Source organism: Neoarius graeffei, chromosome 1 (genome assembly GCF_027579695.1).
Source record: "Neoarius graeffei isolate fNeoGra1 chromosome 1, fNeoGra1.pri, whole genome shotgun sequence".
NCBI classification, from domain to species: Eukaryota; Metazoa; Chordata; class Actinopteri; order Siluriformes; family Ariidae; genus Neoarius; species Neoarius graeffei.
Genome location: NC_083569.1, coordinates 109,859,523 through 109,882,299, shown reverse-complemented (window position 1 = coordinate 109,882,299; position 22,777 = coordinate 109,859,523). Strand labels below are relative to the sequence as shown.

The window sequence follows — 22,777 nt, the reverse complement described above, 5'->3', positions numbered from 1 at the left end:
CGGAGCGCGCTCTGGAACCTCGGCCGGAGCACTCCTGGAGCAAGCCGGAGCGCGCTCCGGAACCTCGGCCGGAGCACTCCTGGAGCAAGCCGGAGCGCGCTCCGGAACCTCGGACGTTGGCGTGTATGTGTATGGCGATGGGTTTTTAACGACATGGGTATACAGATCATGTGGGCCGAAGTCAGGTAAAGACGAGGGCTTCGTGTACTTCCGTACATCAGTGAACAATCCTGGTGGAAGCAGGTAAACGTCGTTCTCTAAGCCTGCTAACCTCAATTTTTGCAAATACCTCTCCCTCTGCTCGCCCTGTAAACGCCCTACGTCGCTGGATAGCGAAGGTGTTTTCTGCATCTCGCTCCTTTTTCTTTTATGTTTTTCGTTTGTCGCCTTCCTCGCATTCAAACTGATTCGAGCCGAAGTCCGCTACATGTCCAAAATGGCGGTCGTGTTTACGAAGGTCACGTGACTGAAAAGGTAAAGTTTGCTCAATATTCAGGCTTTGCAGTATGATGCTGTAGATACACAGCATTTATGGTCAATTGAGGGAAAACTTTTTTCAATATCATAACGGATCGAAACGTCAAAAACACAAACCTATCGTATGAATAATGATTTTACTTTTACTTTAATTCTTCGTTACTGTGATCCTCGTAGATTGTGTCTGCGGGACGATTTTTGGTGATCCTCGTGGAAGAGCGCACTTTGAGTTAAACCCATAATAATTAATCTCGAGGCTGATTATTTCATTTTATTAATTTAATTTCTACTATTGTTTAATTATTATTTTTCTTCCCCAATTATTTTATGTAATTTTATTTTCTATTGTTTACTGTTCTGCTTTTACTTCTGTAAAGCACACTGAACTGCCACTGTGTATGAAATGCGCTCTATAAATAAACTTGCCTTGCCTTGAATGCAACATACGGTACATCATCAGATAACACCGTCAGACAATACAAAAGTACACCGTCAGGCAAGCACAAAAACATCACACAGAGTGGCACGGTGAAGTCAGGCTACTTCTTTGTTATACCTTAGCTAAGTTACAGCATGTACCTCAGTCAGTAAATTCTTATAGCAAGTGTGAATTTTGTCGTGAAGTTATCTGTGCTAACCGGACTCGCCTGCAGTAGGACAGGCTAGCTCGTGTGAATGCCGCTTCCAAAAACAATCAGGTGCAAAAAAGACACTTACAACGCTGAGCGGTGAGTTCCTGCATTGGATGCGTAATTTCTGAATTGACGGTGTTGCCGTGTCATTCAGTCGTTTCCCAGTTGCTGTGTAGTCCTCATCTGTGAAATGTTCGGAGCAAACTCTCCAGGTCCTCACAACGTCCAGCGGTGTCGAGGGATCCAGCTGTAAAGCAGCTAGCCAAACTTTCCGCCGCTTGTAATACGCTGGAATGTTGTGAAACATCACGGGACTGTAAACCTTCGGCTTGTTGCCACAACCCGGCACGATGCATGTAATAACCATTGTTTTTTTAGCCGCAAACAGATGATTCCTCGACTAACCTCTGACTATTACTGACCCCAGCACTGACGCTTCCAGTCCCATTGGCTGTGTATTAACGGAGGGCAGGGGGAGGGGAAACAGGAGTGAAGGTATCAATGCGCTGCCGAAGCGCGCAGAAGGTGTTAGTGCGCCTGTCATTATAGTGCGGACTTTCCATAGCATAGAAAATCGCCACGTTTCAATTTGTGTAACTTTGTTTCATGTCACTTTATAACTTCAAGCACATTAGAGGTGCCATGTCAGATACAGCTGCCCTAACGTTTTTACACGCAATGATTTTTTTCTCATTTAAGCTACTGTATTACTAACTGGACCATGGTGGGTTCCACTACACTTAGGCCAGTCGAGATTCTATATAAAAAGGCATTGAAAATTTTAGATAAGAAACCTATATCATACCATCATTGCAATATTCTAGTGAAGTATAATCTGCTGAGCTTTGATAATTTCTGTAAACTGTCTTACATTTGCTTATTATATAAAATTCTGCATGGCTTGGCACACGGGCGCAGATAGAGGGGGGGACGGGGGGGATTCGTCCCACCCAGATTTAAATTCACCTCGTTCGGTCCCCCCCACTTATAGGGAGGAAAAAACGTCTATGCTGTCTTTCTTTGCATAAGGCAAACCTCACGGAAAAATCAAAAGACTAATTACCATTCGGTTTATTGAGGTGCACAGCAGTACATACATAGCTGCAACTGCGCAGACTGCACGGGTTGCGAGCTCGAGCTTGGTTGCTATGGTTACCCACAAGTTTGACAGGCATATCGGGGACAGCGCCTCCTAGTTCAGGACCCCAACACGGCATGATGAAGGGTGCCAAAAGGCAGAAAACAATTGCATCGTTTTTTCAAAAAAAAAAAAAAACGACTGTAAGTAAACTGTGCCTTACTTTATCATACCACCTTGCAATTTTTTGATAGTCTGTTCAAAGTAATGTCGTAGTGAAAGTAAAATCGTACGGAGTAGAGATGCCTTTCTGGTAGCCTCCTTCTTTCAGTGGCAGCCTGTAGATACAGTGCTCAGAAGGCAGTTTTAATGTTTAATCTGGCGTTCCCTGCCATAATTTCAGCGAGCATATTGTTTCATAAGGAAACTTTGCGAAGAGTTGTTGACTGACTGCCGCTCACGCAACACACAGGCATAGTTAGAAAGTCAGGATGCACTGGTTTACACTTTACACACACACGTAGCCCAGCCTCTCGCTATGTTTAACAGTTGGAACTTAGCGGTTTTAAAACTAGTTTTGCAATTTCTGTGCGTGATGATAATGTGTAAACTTTGGATTTCCATAGGCTATGTTAAAATGTTATCATTGTCCTGGCCTGCAGGTAGTTCCTGGTGATGGCAGTGAGGGAGGTGAAATAACATGTATACACACTACCGTTCAAAAGTTTGGGGTCACCCAGACAATTTTGTGTTTTCCATGAAAAGGCACACTTTTATTTCCCACCATAAGTTGTAAAATGAATAGAAAATATAGTCAAGACATTTTTCTGGCCATTTTGAGCATTTAATCGACCCCACAAATGTGATGCTCCAGAAACTCAATCTGCTCAAAGGAAGGTCAGTTTTATAGCTTCTCTAAAGAGCTAAACTGTTTTCAGCTGTGCTAACATGATTGTACAAGGGTTTTCTAATCATCCATTAGCCTTCTGAGGCAATGAGCAAACACATTGTACCATTAGAACACTGGAGTGAGAGTTGCTGGAAATGGGCCTCTATATACCTATGGAGATATTGCACCAAAAACCAGACATTTGCAGCTAGAATAGTCATTTACCACATTAGCAATGTATAGAGTGGATTTCTGATTAGTTTAAAGTGATCTTCATTGAAAAGAACAGTGCTTTTCTTTCAAAAATAAGGACATTTCAAAGTGACCCCAAACTTTTGAATGGTAGTGTGATATATATATATATATATATATATACACACACAAAATGGAATCATTTGTTGACAGCTCAGTCCCCCCCAGTTCAAAAATCCTATCTGCGCCCCTGGCTTGGCATCACCCTGCCTGCAGGAATTCTTTAAATACCGTCAAATACGGACGACACGAGCAGCGGTCAATAAAGACGTGGTGGTTCCATTTAGGAAAACGGCTTTTAGTCAGACTGCATTATCTATAAAAGGTAGTGCCTTATGGAACTCCATACCTGTGCAAATTAGAGAGTGTCCCTCTTTTCCCACTTTTAAGTGTCAGGTCAAAATGTGGATCAGAGATCAACAAATATGTACACACCTTTGATTGTTGTCCTCTCTTTCTCTTTTTTTTTCTCTCCCCCCCCCCCCCCTTCTTATTAAGTGTGCATGTCTGCTAATTTTTATTGTCTCTGGTCTGTATATGTATTTATATAAGTGTGTATATCTGCTAATTTCTTTTGTCTCTGGTCTGTATATGTTTGCTTATTCCCTGTGTCTCTGTTCTTTCAGTTTCTGCTTTTATTACTACCTTTCCATTGCTTTTATATACTCTTACTATTTGTTCTTATTACTACTCTGTGTTTAACATACATCTAACCTGCCTATGTTGGACAACAGATGGAAATTAGCACTTGTGCTAAAATCTGGCACATTTACATGTATGTATATATGTTCATTAATGTGCACTGTCCTGAAAAATAAAGTAAAGTAAAGTCACTGGTCATATAAACCTATGTAAACAGGAAAAACGTGGAAGAGTTTGGTCGCATCTAACTACAGCCCCAAAAAATACCATTGGCCATACTGAGCCTAGCTACATTGCTAACAGGAGTGACAGCGCGTCTGACTGACTGGGAGGTCGCGCAAAGCTCGGAGAGGTACGGATCAGCTCGTCTCAATTCAGATAAGAGCATATTTCATTATGGAAGTACGGTGGACTGTTCCTTTAAAAGACAAGTGATCATCAATCAAATATTTAAAAGTAGATACAAGTTCAGTTAGATTAAAAAAAATCTTATAGACTTGCATTCAGCGAGCACACTCACGTCACGTCAAGAACATCTGTTACCCCAGCTGTTAGCATTAGCTGGTGCTAAACACCCATTTTAAACACTTACATTCCCCTGGTGTTCAGTTTTGACCCGGATAGTCGGTATAGATCCGTCTTTGAGATACAGTTTGGTCGCCAGTCCTGCATTGTACTGGCCCAGGTTAGAAAAACAGTCGGACACAAAGTGTTTAGCGCACACGAACAGGTTTTTACTGACTGTAGCTGGGACACTGCCATTAAAAATGAAATTAATCCACTCCGCTCTCCTGGGCTCTGAAGCTGGGGGTCGGTGTAATGAGACGTGCTGCTCTCTACAGCCCACAACAGAGCAGTTGGCGTGTTTAGCTCGCTTCGACATCATGCTCGATTACAAACAAAAATAAAATAATAATAAATAAATAAACGCTGACCTTCTTAGATTTAAAAAATGGCGGGTGTTCAGGCGCGGTTTGATGACGTAGAATCGATGCGCAGATATTTGTTGGTGTTATTCTTCCGGGTTTGACGACAGTTAGATTTTGTTGTTGTTGAAAAAGTACAAACCCAATATAGCAACATCATCATGTTATCATTATATTAATAAATACAGTGGTGCTTGAAAGTTTGCGAACCTTTTAGAATTTTCTGTAATTCTGCATAAATATGACTTAAAACGTCATCAGATTTTCACACAAGTCCTAAAAGTAGATAAAGAGAAACCAGTTAAACAAATGAGACAAAAATATTATACTTGGTCATTTATTTATTTATTTATTTATTTATTTATTCCGGAAAATGATCCAATATTACATATCTGTGAGTGGCAAAAGTATGTGAACCTCTTGTGCTGCAACTAAACTTTTGCGGTAACAGTCCTGCACACGGCTTGGAGGAATTTTAGCCCATTTCCCTGTACAGAACAGCTTCAACTCTGGGATGTTGGTGGGTTTCCTCACATGAACTGCTCGCTTCAGGTCCTTCCACAACGTTTCAACTGGATTAGGGTCAGGACTTTGACTTGGCCATTCCAAAACATTAACTTTATTCTTCTTTAACCATTCTTTGGTAGAACGACTTGTGTGCTTAGGGTCGTTGTCTTGCTGCATGACCTACCTTCTCTTGAGATTCAGTTCATGGACAGATGTCCTGACATTTGCCTTTAGAACTCGCTGGGATAATTCAGAATTCATTATTCCATCAATGATGGCAAGCCATCCTGGCCCAGATGCAGCAAAACAGGCCCAAACCATGATACTACCACCACCATGTTTCACAGATGAGATAAGGTTCTTATGCTGGAATGCAGTGGTTTCCTTTCTCCAAACATAACACTTCTCATTTAAACCAAAAAGTTCTATTTTGGTCTCATCCGTCCACAAAACATTTTTCCAATAGCCTTCTGGCTTGTCCACATGATCTTTAGCAAACTGCAGATGAGCAGCAATGCTCTTTTTGGAGAGCAGTGGCTTTCTCCTTGCAACCCTGCCATGCACACCATTTTTGTTCAGTGTTCTCCTGATGGTGGACTCATGAACATTGACCTTAACCAATTTGAGAGAGGCCTTCAGTTGCTTAGAAGTTACCCTGGGGTCCTTTGTGACCTCGCTGATTATTACACGCCTTGCTCTTGGAGTGATCTTTGTTGGTTGACCACTCCTGGGGAGGGTAACACTGGTCTTGAATTTCCTCCATTTGTACACAATCTGTCTGACTGTGGATTGGTGGAGTCCAAACTCTTTAGAGATGGTTTTGTAACCTTTTCCAGCCTGATGAGCATCAACAATGCTTTTTCTGAGGTCCTCAGAAAGCTCCTTTGTTTGTGCCATGATACACTTCCACAAACATGTTGTGAAGATCAGACTTGGATAGATCCCTGTTCTTTAAATAAAACAGGGTGCCCACTCACACCTGATTGTCATCCCATTGATTAAAAACACCTGACTCTAATTTCACCTTCAAATTAACTGCTAATCCTAGAGGTTCACATACTTTTGCCACTCACAGATATGTAATATTGGATCATTTTTCTCAATAAATGAATGACCAAATATAATATTTTTGTCTCATTTGATTAACTAGGTTCTCTTTATCTACTTATAGGACTTGTGTGAAAATCTGATGATGTTTTAGGTCATATTTATGCAGAAATATAGAAAACTCTAAAGGGTTCACAAACTTTCAAGCACCACTGTATAAGGAAAAAAAGAAATTATCAAAGGGAACAATATGATAAAAATCCAGTATAAACAACTAATAATACAAAATTGAAAATAAATAATGTAGGAAGTGCTGTAGTTGAGTGTTTTATGAATACTGAGAAATGTGGAGTGGGCAATTTGTCAAAAATTAGGTATGTTGGGTTTTGGTATAAATGATAGGACCACACAGTGTTATAGTCAAGTCACTAAACCTCAAGTCTCAGTCCAGTCTCGAGTCCCTAGTGTTCAAGTCCGAGTCAAGTCCAAGTTATTAAAGAAAATTTAGAGTCGAGTCTGAGAACAAGACTCCATTTGACGGTGGCTGTTGCTGCATTTACCTGAAACCGTCTCTGCTACTGTGTTGGACTAATGTTACTGCTCAACTGCCCCATTTTAGTTAATCAAAGTCCTTCCCACGCCATGTGGCGCATAGGGCAGTGCTGATCTCCGTTTCCGTAGCCCTCAACCTCTCGCCTATTACATAGCTAGGGTTACAGTAGGGAGCTAGTCCTCTGGTAACCACGAGAGTTTGACTCCCCACTCGCATCTGTATTGCAGCGTGCCTTGCCCGATGGCAGTAGGTACCATTTTTTTATAACATGAGAGAGGGTTAACACGAGCTAGTTCGTCGGTCAGCAAGCAAGCCCCACTATCAACAGAGCAATGAACACAGCGTGTCACTTCCTTCTCTAGGTGTAGTTTTGCCAAATGAAGACTGAAGTTCGAGATTGTCCCCGTTGTCTCCTCAATAGTTCTTTTACATATGGAACACACAGCAGTGCATTTTTTCCTACTGCACGAGAAGTCTGTATAACCAAAGCAGACAATTCTAGGGGCATCCTCTCTAGGCATTTTAGTGCCATTAACCTTAGTTTGTTCCTGAACATGATGTATGAACAGGTGAATGGGCATTCTCTTGCACAAAATTAGTATAAAAATTCTCATCTCATCATCTCTAGCCGCTTTATCCTTCTACAGGGTCGCAGGCAAGCTGGAGCCTATCCCAGCTGACTACGGGCGTAAGGCGGGGTACACCCTGGACAAGTCGCCAGGTCATCACAGGGCTGACACATAGACACAGACAACCATTCACACTCACATTCACACCTACGCTCAATTTAGAGTCACCAGTTAACCTAACCTGCATGTCTTTGGACTGTGGGGGAAACCGGAGCACCCGGAGGAAACCCACGCGGACATGGGGAGAACATGCAAACTCCACACAGAAAGGCCCTCGCCGGCCCCGGGGCTCGAACCCAGGACCTTCTTGCTGTGAGGCGACAGTGCTAACCACTACACCACCGTGCCGCCCAGTATAAAAATTGATGTAGATATAAATGTCTTATGCCAAATTATTATGGCATGTTACAAAAAATAAAGACAAAAAAATCAGAGTCCTCATCTCCAATTTATGAGTCCGAATGTAGTTAATGCACAAGTCAGAGTCCAAGTCATCAGTGCTCAAGTCCAAGTTAAGTCACGAGTCCTTAACATTAGGGCACATCTCCTGGACTTGAGTACTACAAGCCTGGTACCACATCCCAAATGAAAGGTACACTGCAAAGCCATGCTCAAATGCTTTTATATTTTACAGTCTATTCCTGTAATACAGTACAATCCTGGTGGCTGTAATCCTTAAGTATTTTGTATAAATGACTGAAAATACTAACTTGCAACTTATCTTAATTTGGGACTAAATGTAGTCAAAATATTTATGCTAATAATAACTAAGCTAGGCCTGTTACTTTTTGTGCACCCCCTCCTTTAAGGTCAAAATCAAATGGCTTGTTGTCTAGAATTTGGTTTCATTAGTAGACATTGTTGGTGGAATTGTAGCCTGCACTGCAGTGTCCAGTAGCATTGGCAATGCTAAATCTACCTTCAATTAGATGTCACATAGTTGACAAATTTGGGTCTTTTTGGCTTGCCATGTCCACTGGTGCTATTATCGCCCAAGGTCATATGCTTGAAGGGAGTGGGCTGCCACTTTGTTTCATCATACTGACTACTTACCACAGTTAATCACACAGACGTAATCATCGTCACATAGTTGACACACAAAAAAGGTACACTTAAATTTTTACACACTCAACCCCATGCAAAAAATATACCAAAAGCAGTACACACAATCATGTGTACGAGATGATGTTCTGTTGCCCTGCCAGATAACACGAGGCAGGCGAACCTTGTATCTGAGTAACCATTGCAATGCTGGGGCTGAATTCAGCATGATCACAGAGTTGATCACAAGTTCGTGGGACACCTACTTTGGCTGAGCTGCAGTCGAAATGATTAAAAGCTGCATCAAGTTTAGTTGTATTTTATTTAAACATACTCATATCCATGACATGCCCAGAGGGTAATCTTGTCTGCTGGCTTTCAGTGGAGAAATAACACTTAGTTCAAACCAAGGTTGCAGGTGGGTGGGACAAGCCAAGTTGGCCATTTTCACACTTATTTTGATTTTTTCCAACAACTAAGAAATGTCAGAGAGGTCTGCTGAGTTTTTTCACAATAGGTCCCAGGGAGTTTTTGCTGTATATACAGGTTTTAGATCTCTCCACATTACACAGGCCTAGAGATGGCTGTAGGACACAAATTTCTCAGTATTCACAGAAACACTCAGTTAAAGATGGATATGGATAGAAAGAAAAAAAAAGGAAAACAAGTAAACAAGCAAGAAAAAAAATTACAAAAACATACATACAAGGGGAAACAATTTTGTGTTATCTAATTCAGTGGGAAAACGTTTTAATGTGTCATACAATCTTTCTGCTTTTGCTCCTTTTACAAATTTTAAGGATATAAAGTATAATTTAAACTCGTTCAAGAAAGAAACAAATTTGGGGGATGATTTTAGGATTCTGTTCTTGTGCTACAGTAGCTCTTCTGTGGGACTGAACCAGATGAGCTAGCTCCCATGTCCCACGCAACGAGCCTTGGCTGCCAATGACCCTGTTGCCGGTTCACCGGTTGTCCTTTGGATCCATGGACCACTTTTGGTAGGTACTAACCCAGTCAGCAATTTGGCCCTTGTCAAAGTCCACAAAGGTTTGTGGACACCTCATTAATTTGTGCTAGCAGCAAAAAAAACAAAAACAAACAAACTCCCTTCCACCCCAGGATCTGGTCTTCCCAGGCAGTCTCCTGTCCCAGTACTACCCAATTCCTTAAGGTGCAGCTCCAATTTCCAATTTGTTAGCCCTCAGCCTCTCACCTATTACATAGCTAGGGTTACAATGGGGGGCTAGTCCTCTTGTAACCACGAGAGTTTGACTCCCCCATTCACATTTCTAATGGAGCATGCCTTGCCAGGTGGCAATAGGTACCATTTTTATGATGGCTTTTGGTATGACCTGACCGTGAGTAGAATCCACAATCTCCCGGTCAAGAGGCAGGGACACTAACCATGAGGCCAACTCACAGTTGCGCTAGCAGCACTGGCACAAATTGTTATTCTCACTCAAGAGTTTTCTACTTTATTATTATTATGATTAATTTGCACTAGCAACTGGAGCGCAAATTGTTACTCAGGATCTTTCCATTTTATTTTTATTATTGTTCTCCAAATGTTTTTTAGGACACAATTTCTCCCTCAGTTTTCAACCAATCATAACCAAATTTCACATGAACACCTCTTGGCTGAATTAAGTTGCTGTGACTTTTGGGGCTGATCCGGATCACCGAACCAGAATGATCCATGAAAAAAAACAGCTTTTTTCCTTACTAAGCATCATTATATCGCTTACCATTCCAGATCTATAGGGAACGATGACCAGACGTCCCAGTTTGTAAGCGCTAGCACAAATCACTGTGACTTTAGTCACAGTCTCTCTGTAGTATATGGTTCTTCCCCAAACTGTTCCCACAAATCTGGAAGCACACAACTGTATAGAATGTATTTGTATGTTGTAGCTTTACAAATTAGCTTCACTGGAACTAAGAGGCCCAAACCTGTTCCATCATGACAATGCCCCTGTGCACAAAGCACTCCACGAAGACATGGTTTGCAAAGTTTGTAGTGGATGAACTCAAGTATCTTGCACAGAGCCCCAACCTGAACACCGCTGGGATAAAGTGCACCCCAGGCCTCCTCACCTAACGTCAGTACCACTAAGGCTCTTGTTGCTGAATAAATAAAATTTCTCCACAGCCACACTCCAAAATCTAGTGGTTTGATGTTATTATAACAGCAACTCCATGTTAATACCCATGGATTTGGAATAGGATGTTCAACAATCACTTATGGGTGCAATGATTTGTGTCCACATATTTTTGGAGATAATGTATTTATAAGTCTTTTGGACAGTCCTTTCTATCATTGATATCAAGTCAAGTTTATTTGTATAGCGCTTTTAACAATAAAGATTGTTGCAAAGCAGCTTTATAGAATTTGAATGACTTAAAACATGAGCTAATCTTATCCTTAATCTATCCCCAATGAGCAAGCCTGTGGTGACAGTGGCAAGGAAAAACTCCCTCAGACAACACAAGGAAGAAACCTCGAGAAGAACCAGACTCAAAAGGGAACCCATCCTCATTTGGGCGACAACAGACAACATGACTATAACATTAACAGTTTTAACATGAAGTCAGTTTTGTACATTGATATCTACAATGATATTTGTTAACAGGAGACACCGCTGTGCAAAACCATAAGCATCACCATGCAACTAGTCAGTAAAGTATCGGAATTAGCATAAGTAAAGCAACTGTGCCTACAGTTTGATTTATTTACATGTTTTACAAAAACATTGCAGTAGTCTTTATGGATAAACATGTCATGTTACACAGTACACAGGCCATGTTCTATGAATAGCATTAGGTCAGTACAGGAATAGCAAACAGAGCTGATTTCAAAATGCATCATATGGTCTGCAAGTGGGGAAAAGTCAGATTGCTCTTCAGTGTGTTTGGGATTTTCTTGGAGAGATGTTGAAAGAATTTCAAAGTTAAATGAAGAACACTGCATTATTGCCACCTGATCCGATGTGCGTACCTATATTAAGGCAATCAGAGCTTTACTATTTAACCCCCACTGCTGTATTCATCACCTTATTCTCTACATCATTTAGCACTTCTTTCTCTTGAGTTGAACCCGAGTCATGGTGTCGTTGCTTGTGGTTCTTCAGGCTAACGTTGTGACTGAATGACTCTCCGCATTGCTCACACGTGAAAGGTTTTTCTCCAGTGTGGACACGCATGTGGGCACCAAGATTTTCCATTCGATTAAAGGAACGCTCACACACTTGGCATTTGAAAGGCTTTTCTCCAGAGTGGATAAGTTTATGCCTCCTCAGCCTGTTAATATCCCTAAACCCTTTCTTACATACATCACACACATACTTATGTGGACCTCGGTGGGACTTGAAATGTTTATTGCGTTTGTGAATGTTGTCAAACTTCTGTGGACAATCTGGACAGCTGTATGGTTGATTTTCTTTAGGATGAGTCTGTTCATGGTCCAGTTTTGTTGACCTGGTTTTGAAGACCTTCAGACAATATTTACACGGATGATCATAATCCGAATGGAGCTGAGTGTAGTGTGTCTTGAGGCCACCCTCGGTGAAGAACCTTTTCCCACACTCTGGACAGACGATAAATTTGATTTTGTGTTCGCATATATGCTCTTTTTTTGCTACGACGAACTTTCCACAATCTTGACACAGTATATAAAATGGTTTGGCTCCGTGCTCCTGTTCAGCATGTGTCTGAAAACTGGTGATGTCATTGAAATGAACAGGTAGTGTTTCAAAATTATGTGTTTGAACATCACCTGTACTGCACTGAGAACAGCAGAACACTTTTTTGTGCCGATGGACAGAACACGAGAGCGAGGCCTCAGTCCCACATTGTGTACACCACACCACAAGTTTACCCTGACCATCCTCCTTTAAAGCTGTGAACAGGTCTTCATCCATGGACACATCAGAGTCTGTGGCCTCTTCAACTGAATGTAGTTCCTGTTCATCTGAACTGTCAGGCTTTCTCTTAGAGTTTCTCTTTTTGGTCTTAACTTTCTCTTCATGCAGACTTGCTTCATCACCACCACTAGATAAATATGAACCATCCTCTTCAGTAAACACTTCATGTTTCTGCTCACTGTATTTGTTACCTGAACACTCAGTCTGAACCACATCCTGGAGGAGAAAAAGATGTTTTCATTAACAGATGTTCTAGTCGGTCATCCTCAGCCCTATCCCTTTTTAACATGTGTTGCCGGTTACATAAACATACACCTCTTCACGCTTCTGTGCATGTCGTACCTCATTATGAAAGCTCTGTGTCGGTTCAGCTGACGGAGGGTGACTCCTCCAGTCTCTGTGGTAACCACAACTCTGGCAGTCCTGTGTGACTGTAAACAGCTTCTCACTGCCCTCAATCGTAATACAGCACTCTTCCTGACAAAGCCAGCAGAACTGGAAGAGCTCCAGCAAACACTGTGTGTTCACCATCAGCTCGCGACTCCTGGGGGGAAGGAAAAAAAAAAGTATTCAGTCATTTATTATTCATTATGTATTTGGAATACTGCTGAATTATCTAAACAAGAGTGCTCTAAGAGCACAATATCCCCTGCTGAGAACTATGCCATAACTCTGGTAAAGTGCGACTGAATTGAATGAAATTGCAATATGTGTATTGCCGATATACAACAAAGAATCCTGCCAAGTTTCATAAAATTCCTCCAAAAATTGTGAGAGGAGTTGATTTCAGAAGGTGAGTACCCTTCCCGGGATGGACATCGCCACGACATAATCCCCCTTCGGGCCTTTCAGCCAGTGGGGGATAATAAAAATTGTGAGGGAAGTTGATGTCAGAAAGCAAGCGCACCTTGATGAAATTGCCAAAGTACAAGTTTGTTAATAAATCAAGGGCATAACTCTGGTAAAATCTGCCCAAATTAAACATAATTTCAATATGCGTATAACTGTCATATAACAAAGCCTTTTGCCAAGTTTTGTGAAATTCCTCCAAAAATTGTGAGAGGAGTTGATTTCAGAAGGGGAAAACACTCATGAAATCGTCAAATTAAGAAGAAAACTTTATTCATCACATGCACACTTCAAGCACAGTGAAATTCATCCTCTGCATTTAACCCATCTGAAAGAGTGAACACACGCACCCAGAGCAGTGGGCAGCCCAGAGCGCCCGGGGAGCAGTCAGGGGTACAGTACCTTGCTCAAGGGCACCTCAGCCCAAGGCCGCCCCATGTCAACCTAACTGCATGTCTTTGGATTGTGGGGGAAACCAGAGCACCCGGAGGAAACCCACGCAGACACGGGGAGAACATGCAAACTTCACAGAGAAAGGCCCTCGCCGGCCGATTAATGAGATTATCTCATCTCATTATCTCTAGCTGCTTTATCCTTCTACAGGGTTGCAGGCAAGCTGGAGCCTATCCCAGCTGACTACGGGCGAAAGGCGGGGTACACCCTGGACAAGTCGCCAGGTCATCACAGGGCTGACACAGACAACCATTCACATTCACACCTACGGTCAATTTAGAGTCACCAGTTAACCTAAACTGCATGTCTCTGGACTGCGGGGGAAACCGGAGCACTCGGAGGAAACCCATGCAGACACGGGGAGAACATGCAAACTCCGCACAGAAAGGCCCTCGCCGGCCACGGGGCTCGAACCCGGACCTTCTTGCTGTGAGGTGACAGCACTAACCACTACACCACTGTGCCGCCCATCGTCAAATTATAATTTTGTTAATCAAGAGCTGTAACTCTGGTAAAATGTGACCCAATTTAATGAAATTACAGTATGCGTATTACTGACATATAACAATGAATCCTGCCAATTTTTGTGAAATTCCTCCAAAAATTGTAAGAGGAGTTGATTTCCGAAGGTGAGCACCCTTCCCAAGACGGACGGATGGACAGACGGAAATTGCTACGACATAATCCCCCTCCGGGCCTTTTGGCCAGCGGGGGATAAAAAAAAGTATTCAAATACACAAGACACTTTCAATAAATTCAAAACAAAAACCAAGAGAATACAAAGCAAAAGAACTTAAAGCACCATGGGTTGCTTACTTAAAAATGTTCGATCCTTGAGGAGTCTGAAGGCTCTTAATAGCTGTGGGGAAAAAATTCAAATGTCAAAACTATCCAGTTCTATCCAAATACACAAGCTTTCAACACAAGCCCCTACCTTTAAGCCATGACATCTCTTCTACCTCAGAACACGTCGAGAGTGGAGTAAGTGCATTTTCTTTTTCAGAAGACACCTACCAAGAACAAGCATTAAATATTATACATTTGTAAAGAAAAAAATGACCTTTATAAAATAAAGGTTTCTGTCTGAAATCAACAGAGCTGTATCTCATATCATCTCTAGCCGCTTTATCCTGTTCTACAGGGTCGCAGGCAAGCTGGAGCCTATCCCAGCTGACTATGGGTGAAAGGCGGGGTACACCCTGGACAAGTCGCCAGGTCATCACAGGGCTGACCCATAGACAACCATTTACACTGGCATTCACACCTACGGTCAATTTAGAGTCACCAGTTAACCTAACCTGCATGTCTTTGGACTGTGGGGGAAACCGGAGCACCCGGAGGAAACCCACTCGGACATGGGGAGAACATGCAAACTCCGCACAGAAAGGCCCTCGCCGGCCACGGGGCTCGAACCCGGGCCTTCTTGTTGTGAGGCGACAGCGCTAACCACTACACCACTGTGCCGCCCAACAGAGATGTATTTAAAACTTATTTTTTTAGCAACTAAAACTTATTGCCAAAATACAGTATTGTGTGAATTGTTTATTAAGATGATTATTTCTAATATTTTTTGTTTGCCACTATTTATTTTAAAGCTAGACTGCCTTTCGATTTCATAAAATCGGTGAAATTTAGTTCCCTCTGAAATTTGGTCACTGTGATACATGTTTATTTCTGTAATATCTCAAAAAAAAGCACCACAAAAAACAGGCCATTCTGTGGCTGGGAAGTTATTTAATTTGAGGGGATTAAAGCAAATAAAGTGCATGAAAACGCTCACTTCGCGCAACCAAGCAGACAGAGGAAGTCCGTGTGCACATGAGCAGGTTTACTTTGACCGTGCACTGACAGTTCCATCATTCTGTCGCTCAACAAACAGCTGATCACACCGAGGTGCTCGTTGACCACTGATATTTATTAGTTTGGTCCTGCGTTCCCTTTCCTTCATATATAACATCTTTTCTTCTCGCTTTCTGTTACTGTAGTCGGTCTTTCATGTTTCATTCGCACACTCACGTCCTCCATTTTTCTCTCCTGTTTCAAATTTGTATCCCACAATGCCTTGTGCGATCGGGGAAAGCCCACCACATGATGCATGATGTAGTATCTTGAATTGGGTCATGGTGAAGCAGGAAAAAATAGTGGAGAATCTAGGGCCACGTCACCCTAAATTCATTAATTGTTCTATTTTTAAAAACCCTAATAAAACTGGAAGTCTGTGATTTGAATTCAGTAGCTTTTGGTCCACTTAAAAATAACTGGGTGTCAGGGGAAATTCTTTTTATGATCTATACTTGAAAAATCTGAAAGGCAATCTACAACCCCAATTCCAAAAAAGTTGGGACAAAGTACAAATTGTAAATAAAAACGGAATGCAATAATTTACAAATCTCAAAAACTGATATTGTATTCACAATAGAACATAGACAACATATCAAATGTTGAAAGTGAGACATTTTGAAATTTCATGCCAAATATTGGCTCATTTGAAATTCATGACAGCAACACATCTCAAAAAAGTTAGGACGGGGGCAATAAGAGGCTGGAAAAGTTAAAGGTACAAAAAAAGAAACAGCTGGAGGACCAAATTGCAACTCATTAGGTCAATTGGCAATAGGTCATTAACATGACTGGGTATAAAAAGAGCATCTTGGAGTGGCAGCGGCTCTCAGAAGTAAAGATGGGAAGAGGATCACCAATCCCCCTAATTCTGCACCGACAAATAGTGGAGCAATATCAGGAGTTCGACAGTGTAAAATTGCAAAGAGTTTGAACAGATCATTATCTACAGTGCATAATATCATCAAAAGATTCAGAGAATCTGGAAGAATCTCTGGGCGTAAGGGTCAAGGCCGGAAAACCATACTGGGTGCCCGTGATCTTTGGGCCCTTAGACGGCACTGCATCACATACAGGCATGCTTCTGTATTGGAAATCACAAAATGGGCTCAGGAATATTTCCAGAGAACATTATCTGTGAGCACAATTCACCGTGCCATCCGCCGTTGCCAGCTAAAACTCTATAGTTCAAAGAAGAAGCCGTATCTAAACATGATCCAGAAGCGCAGACGTCTTCTCTGGGCCAAGGCTCATTTAAAATGGACTGTGGCAAAGTGGAAAACTGTTCTGTGGTCAGACGAATCAAAATTTGAAGTTCTTTATGGAAATCAGGGACGCCGTGTCATTCGGACTAAAGAGGAGAAGGACGACCCAAGTTGTTATCAGCGGTCAGTTCAGAAGCCTGCATCTCTGATGGTATGGGGTTGCATTAGTGCGTGTGGCATGGGCAGCTTACACATCTGGAAAGACACCATCAATGCTGAAAGGTATATCCAGGTTCTAGAGCAACATATGCTCCCATCCAGACGACGTCTCTTTCAGGGAAGACCTTGCATTTTCCAACATGACAATGCCAAACCACATACTGCATCAATTACAGCATCATGGCTGCGTAGAAGAAGGGTCCGGGTACTGAACTGGCCAGCCTGCAGTCCAGATCTTTCACCCATAGAAAACATTTGGTGCATCATAAAACGGAAGATACGACAAAAAAGACCTAAGACAGTTGAGCAACTAGAATCCTACATTAGACAAGAATGGGTTAACATTCCTATCCCTAAACTTGAGCAACTTGTCTCCTCAGTCCCCAGACGTTTACAGACTGTTGTAAAGAGAAAAGGGGATGTCTCACAGTGGTAAACATGGCCTTGTCCCAACTTTTTTGAGATGTGTTGTCATGAAATTTAAAATCACCTAATTTTTCTCTTTAAATGATACATTTTCTCAGTTTAAACATTTGATTTGTCATCCATGTTCTATTCTGAATAAAATATGGAATTTTGAAACTTCCACATCATTGCATTGCGTTTTTATTTACAATTTGTACTTTGTACCAACTTTTTTGGAATCGGGGTTGTAGCTTTAAAATTACTATAGTTCATCATGCCCTCCTGTGGCTCATTGCATTATTACAGCCATACTGGTTATTAATCTTTGTCCTGATGAAAATTATACTACCAGGTAATGAACAAAGTCAGTCATCTGCATTATTTAATCTTTCAGATTTTCTCATCTCATCTCATTATCTCTAGCCACTTTATCCTGTTCTACAGGGTCGCAGGCAAGCTGGAGCCTATCCCAGCTGACTACGGGCGAAAGGCGGGGTACACCCTGGACAAGTCGCCAGGTCATCACAGGGCTGACACTTATGGCCCTTTTCCACTACCCTTTTTCAGCTCGCTTCAGCTCACTTCAGCCCGACACGGCTCGCGTTTCGACTACCAAAAACCGGCACGACTCAGCTCGTTTCAGCCCTGCTTAGCCCCTAAAACTCGCACCGTTTTGGAGTGGGGCTGAAGCGAGCCAAACCGTGCCGACTGAGGCTGGGGGCGTGAGCAGACACTCCCCTGTGCACTGATTGGTGAGGAGGAGTGTCCTCACATACCCACACACGCCCCGCGAGCGCGCTGGGATCTGTAAACACCGCAAACCCGGAAGGAGAAGAATTACGAATTACGAGAATTTCTGAAGCCTTATGCGCCTCGCCTCATCTATACGCTCTTGCCAGTATCTGTTGGCGTTGTCGGTGACAACAAGCCACAGCACCAAAACCAGCAACACTAACGACTCCATGTCCTCCATGTTTATTGTTTACTATCCGGGTCGTGAGACTACCGCTTAAAAGATCACTGAATCAGTGACATACAGAGCATCGTGGACGAGTTCGCGGAGCGCAAGGCTCGTCGTATGCCCTTCAAATAATGCGCGCAGTAGGCTATTGATGTTTTATTATGAGCCATGTACAGTATGTCGCCTAATGTTTTTTTGTTTCTGAGTTACATGTTCGTTTGAAGGACTTAATGTACAAAATAACATAGTTGCACCCCGGAGTGTTGAAATTGGTAAACACAGTGCATTCAGTGAGGTTTGCACCGCCCTCCTTTTATTTCTGACTCTTCCTGTCACCACTCTGAGCGCTCATTCGTATGCCCTTCAAATAATGTGCGCAGTATAGGCTATTGATATTTTATTATGAGCCATGTACAGTATCCTAATGTTTTTTGTTTCTGAGTTACATGTTCGTTTGAAGGACTTGATGTACTAAATAACATATAGTTGCACCCGGTAGTGTTGAAATTGGTAAACACCGCAGTTGCGGACATTTTGTAGCCTAAAATGATGTTATGATAAGCTTTAATAAAGTGCCCGGTCATTTGCCCCGCCCCCGGCCCGGCTCTGACTTGTTCCGCCACTGTCACTGATGTCACTGTTTGCGCTGCTTAACGACATCACGTGACGTCCACCCACTTTCACTAACTCCACCCAATGTGTCCACCCACTTCCAGCCAGCACGGTTCAGCGCGGTTGTAGTCGAAATGCAACTCCAACAGCCCCGCTCAGCTCGACTCGGCACGGCACGACTCAGCCGCGTTTGTAGTGGAAAAGCGGCATTAGACACAGACAACCATTCACACTCACATTCACACCTACGGTCAATTTAGAGTCACCAGTTAACCTAACCTGTATGTCTTTGGACTGTGGGGGAAACCGGAGCACCCAGAGGAAACCCACACGGACACGGGGAGAACATGCAAACTCCACACAGAAAGGCCCTCGCCAGCCACGGGGCTCGAACCCGGACCTTCTTGCTGTGAGGCGACAGCGCTAACCACTACACCACCGTGCCGCCCTCTTTCAGATTTTATTTGCTTTTATTTATCTTTCTTCCATTCAATACTGCCACTCTTGCACAGTTTTTATCTTCATTAATTTGCACTAGAGCAAATTGTTACTCTCACTCAGGACCTTTCTACTTTATTCTTCTTCTTCTATTATTCTCCTAACATTTTTAGGACACTATTTCTCCCTCAATTTTCAACCAATCACCACCAAATTTCACATGAAGAATACCCTCTGGGCTGAATTAAGTTGCTATGACTTTTGGTGCTGATCTGGATCACCGAACCAGAATGATCCACGAAAAATGGGCTTTTTTTCCCCTCACTAAGCATCATTCTCTCTCTGACTGTTCCGGATCTATAGGGTACGGTGACCAGACATCCTGGTTTGTAAGAGCTAGCGCAAATCACTGTGACTTTCGTCACAATATCTATCTAGTTTAATTTTTTTAAATTAATCCTGGTGCCATTAGAAAGTAACACACATTTCACCTGAACTCACTTAAAAATTCAATCTTATTTTTCTCCAGGTGTAGTACTAGCCTTTGTCTATCTTGGTGATACTTAGGACAGTATTCTTTGGTTTAATTTGATGGTTTCTTCTTCGTTCCTCCATATCTTTTTCTGTCACACAACCATCCTCATGTCCTCCTTCACCACATCCATAAATCTCATCTCTGGTCTTCATCTTTTCCTTCTACCTGGCAACTCCATCTCCAGCATTCTTTTCCAATATACCCTGGATCCCTCCTCTGTACGTGTCCAAACCATCTCACTCACTTTGTCTCCAAGCCGTCCTACATGTCCTGTCCCTCTAATATGCTTGTTTCCAATCCTGTCCAACTTGACTTCCAATGAGACGCTCAACATCTTCAACTCCATTACCTTCAGTTCAGTTTCTTGTCTTTTTTATCAGTGCTACTGTCTCAGGGTTCCTACAGATATTTTATGTTGAATTTACTACCTTTTTACTACCTTCACAATTTTTTTTACTACCACAGCAACAATTTGGATTTGGACATTTTCTCACAATTTAACAAGGTAATCTTTGAGTGTGTGTGTTAGTCCAAGTGAATGTGCTACATACAAGTTAGTGACAACTCTACCCAAAGTGTTGGACTGATGAGACAAGATAGAAAGAAAATCTGAACGTACCGGTAGTGTAACTCTTTCCCTTTGGACGCATAATAGAACCTCCCATTGCTAGGGCTACACATGGAGTAATGCATATTTGCATAAAAGAAAACAAACTTCCACATACAAGTTATAATTTTATTGAACTGTGAAACTGTGGCCCATAACCTCTTAACAGGTACACAGATTTGCACTAAACCTTGTGTGTCAACACTTCACATTAGGTACAAGATCTGATTACATTTTGTCGGCCAACACTTTCAAGATGGCCAGCCTTTTGTTTGTGGAATAATCTTTTGAACAGGTGAACAGATTTGCACAAAAAATCTTATGTGCTTAGGTACATCAACTCATTACATTTAGATCAGGTCAAATGGCAAACACGAACCCACACACACACACAAAGCGCACCAGGCGCACGCACACATGGGTGCACACACACATGACAAAGACAAGACACACACCCTAAAGATACAAAACACACATAACCCAAGCCCTATTTTGGCAGTCTCTCAACACATTGCCAAGTTTGCTTAAGAGCAATTCCAGTGTTATGGATGTGACATTTGGACTCAAAATGGCAACAACTGACCTAGTTAATTTTTATTCCTTTCCAGTATTTTAAAATTTATTGTATATTTTTAAGACCTCTCATATTGGAGAAGTCATGGGAAAAAAAGAATTCCCATAGTACATTTAGAACTCTAGAAAATGCCAAAAAAGACATGCGTTATGGATGTGACGGAAAAAATACCCCATTTCCAGGGTGACTACACATATTCATCAAACTCTGTGAAATTGCAAACATAATATCCAAATGCAGGCATGCATTTAATAAAGGAGTCTTAGCTGAAAATAAAAAAAGCCTTTGTTTAAAATATTTTCTATTTCAAGCAGAATCTAGGAAGAAAAAATCAGCGTTATGGATGTGACATAATTCCGTTATGGATGTGACGCGTCTGAAATAGACATGGCATATGTTTAGAAAATCAGCAATTTAACCACCATAACCCTTTGAAAAACTCTCTAAATATCAGCTAAAACTATCAAAAGTTCTTAAATAATATTTAGGATGGCTATTGTTTTGCTGTTTTGTGGATTTTTGCATACATTTCTGTGGCTTGTGGCAATAATATAGAACTGTACATGATCAAAATTGATTTTAGCTTGGGTTTTACATTATAAGAAAGAAAGACTGACAGTGACATATTAGGTTGGTTACAAATTGGTTCAGCTTATTCACATCTGTAAAATACAGGCCTAGGTGAGATCTCTGGGAGTGGTTTTGATGTATTACATGTTGCTTTATTTTTGCATGGTGAGGTTGACATTTACATGGAATTGCCCCCAAGATAGTCATTTGCACCAGTCCTGTAGTCAAATTTAGACAAATAATCCAGTGTTAGTGAGTAACTTCAGATTGCTGTGTCTTATACAACATCGTGAAAGTGTTCCTTGAATAAACTGAACCAAGTACTTGCTGTTTGCAGCAGAAAAGCTCCAACTTTACCTCAGGCTGACGTTTATTTTGAGTCCGAGAGTGAGAGGGCCTACTGCCTGCCTTTCGTTTTGTCTGGAATATGGACGGAACTGCGGTTTTCTTTAAAACCTTTTTAGGTGGATATCCCAACAATTCCGCCTTCAAATCCCTCTCATAGTCGTCAGGTTTGAAGTGCTGACTACACACTCGTAAAGACGCGTACTTCTCAGTTTTGCTCGCGTCCCTGCCGATAGCCGTTAGCCATTTACTGCAAAGCTCCAGGTCTTTTTCAGGGAACCGGTGAATCACAACGTCTTTCGCTTTGGCCTGATTGCGTTTCCCACAGCCGCGGACACTACACCTCCACGACATGCCTCAGCCGTGCTTTCAGCTTCAAAACTGACTAAACAATGCACTGTTTCTTTCTTTACATGAAGCTTTCTTCTCCTTCTTCCTGGTGCTGAGAGAAAGCATCGTGACTGTTGCCCTCTACTGTAGGGTTCTTCTTCTTCTTTCAGGTTTAATGGCGGTTGGCATCCACTATGGTGCATTACCGCCACCAACTGTATTTTTGCGGAACTGCGACA

At 42.0% G+C, this 22,777-nt stretch overlaps 2 protein-coding genes and 1 long non-coding RNA gene across 4 annotated transcripts in view; 1 reads left to right on the top strand and 2 right to left on the bottom strand.

Annotated features, from left to right (window-relative positions):
- LOC132881835 (zinc finger protein 728-like) overlaps positions 1-4,923 on the bottom strand; it is a 63,887-nt gene extending 58,964 nt beyond the window's left edge. The window contains exon 1 of one of the 2 annotated variants that reach the window (XM_060914796.1): positions 4,563-4,923. In XM_060914796.1, the coding sequence (XP_060770779.1) occupies positions 4,563-4,856 (294 nt within the window). In that variant the 5' untranslated portion in view covers positions 4,857-4,923. Of the gene's footprint in view, positions 1-1,194; positions 1,602-4,562 lie in introns of those variants that run through there. The other variant, XM_060914804.1, reaches the window with a different exon arrangement.
- LOC132881858 (uncharacterized) lies at positions 4,163-11,553 on the top strand. The gene is made up of 3 exons (XR_009654083.1): positions 4,163-4,322; positions 9,554-9,674; positions 11,118-11,553. It is a non-coding gene; the product is annotated as an uncharacterized LOC132881858 (long non-coding RNA).
- On the bottom strand, positions 11,041-22,693 carry LOC132881829 (zinc finger protein 23-like). Its single transcript, XM_060914774.1, has 5 exons — positions 22,221-22,693; positions 14,833-14,908; positions 14,715-14,757; positions 12,939-13,140; positions 11,041-12,812 (listed from the first exon to the last, which is right to left on the bottom strand). Exons 1-5 carry the CDS (start codon positions 22,560-22,562, stop codon positions 11,697-11,699), a joined length of 1,779 nt encoding a protein of 592 aa, XP_060770757.1. The 5' UTR covers positions 22,563-22,693; the 3' UTR covers positions 11,041-11,696.
- Between the last annotated feature and the right edge of the window lie 84 nt (positions 22,694-22,777).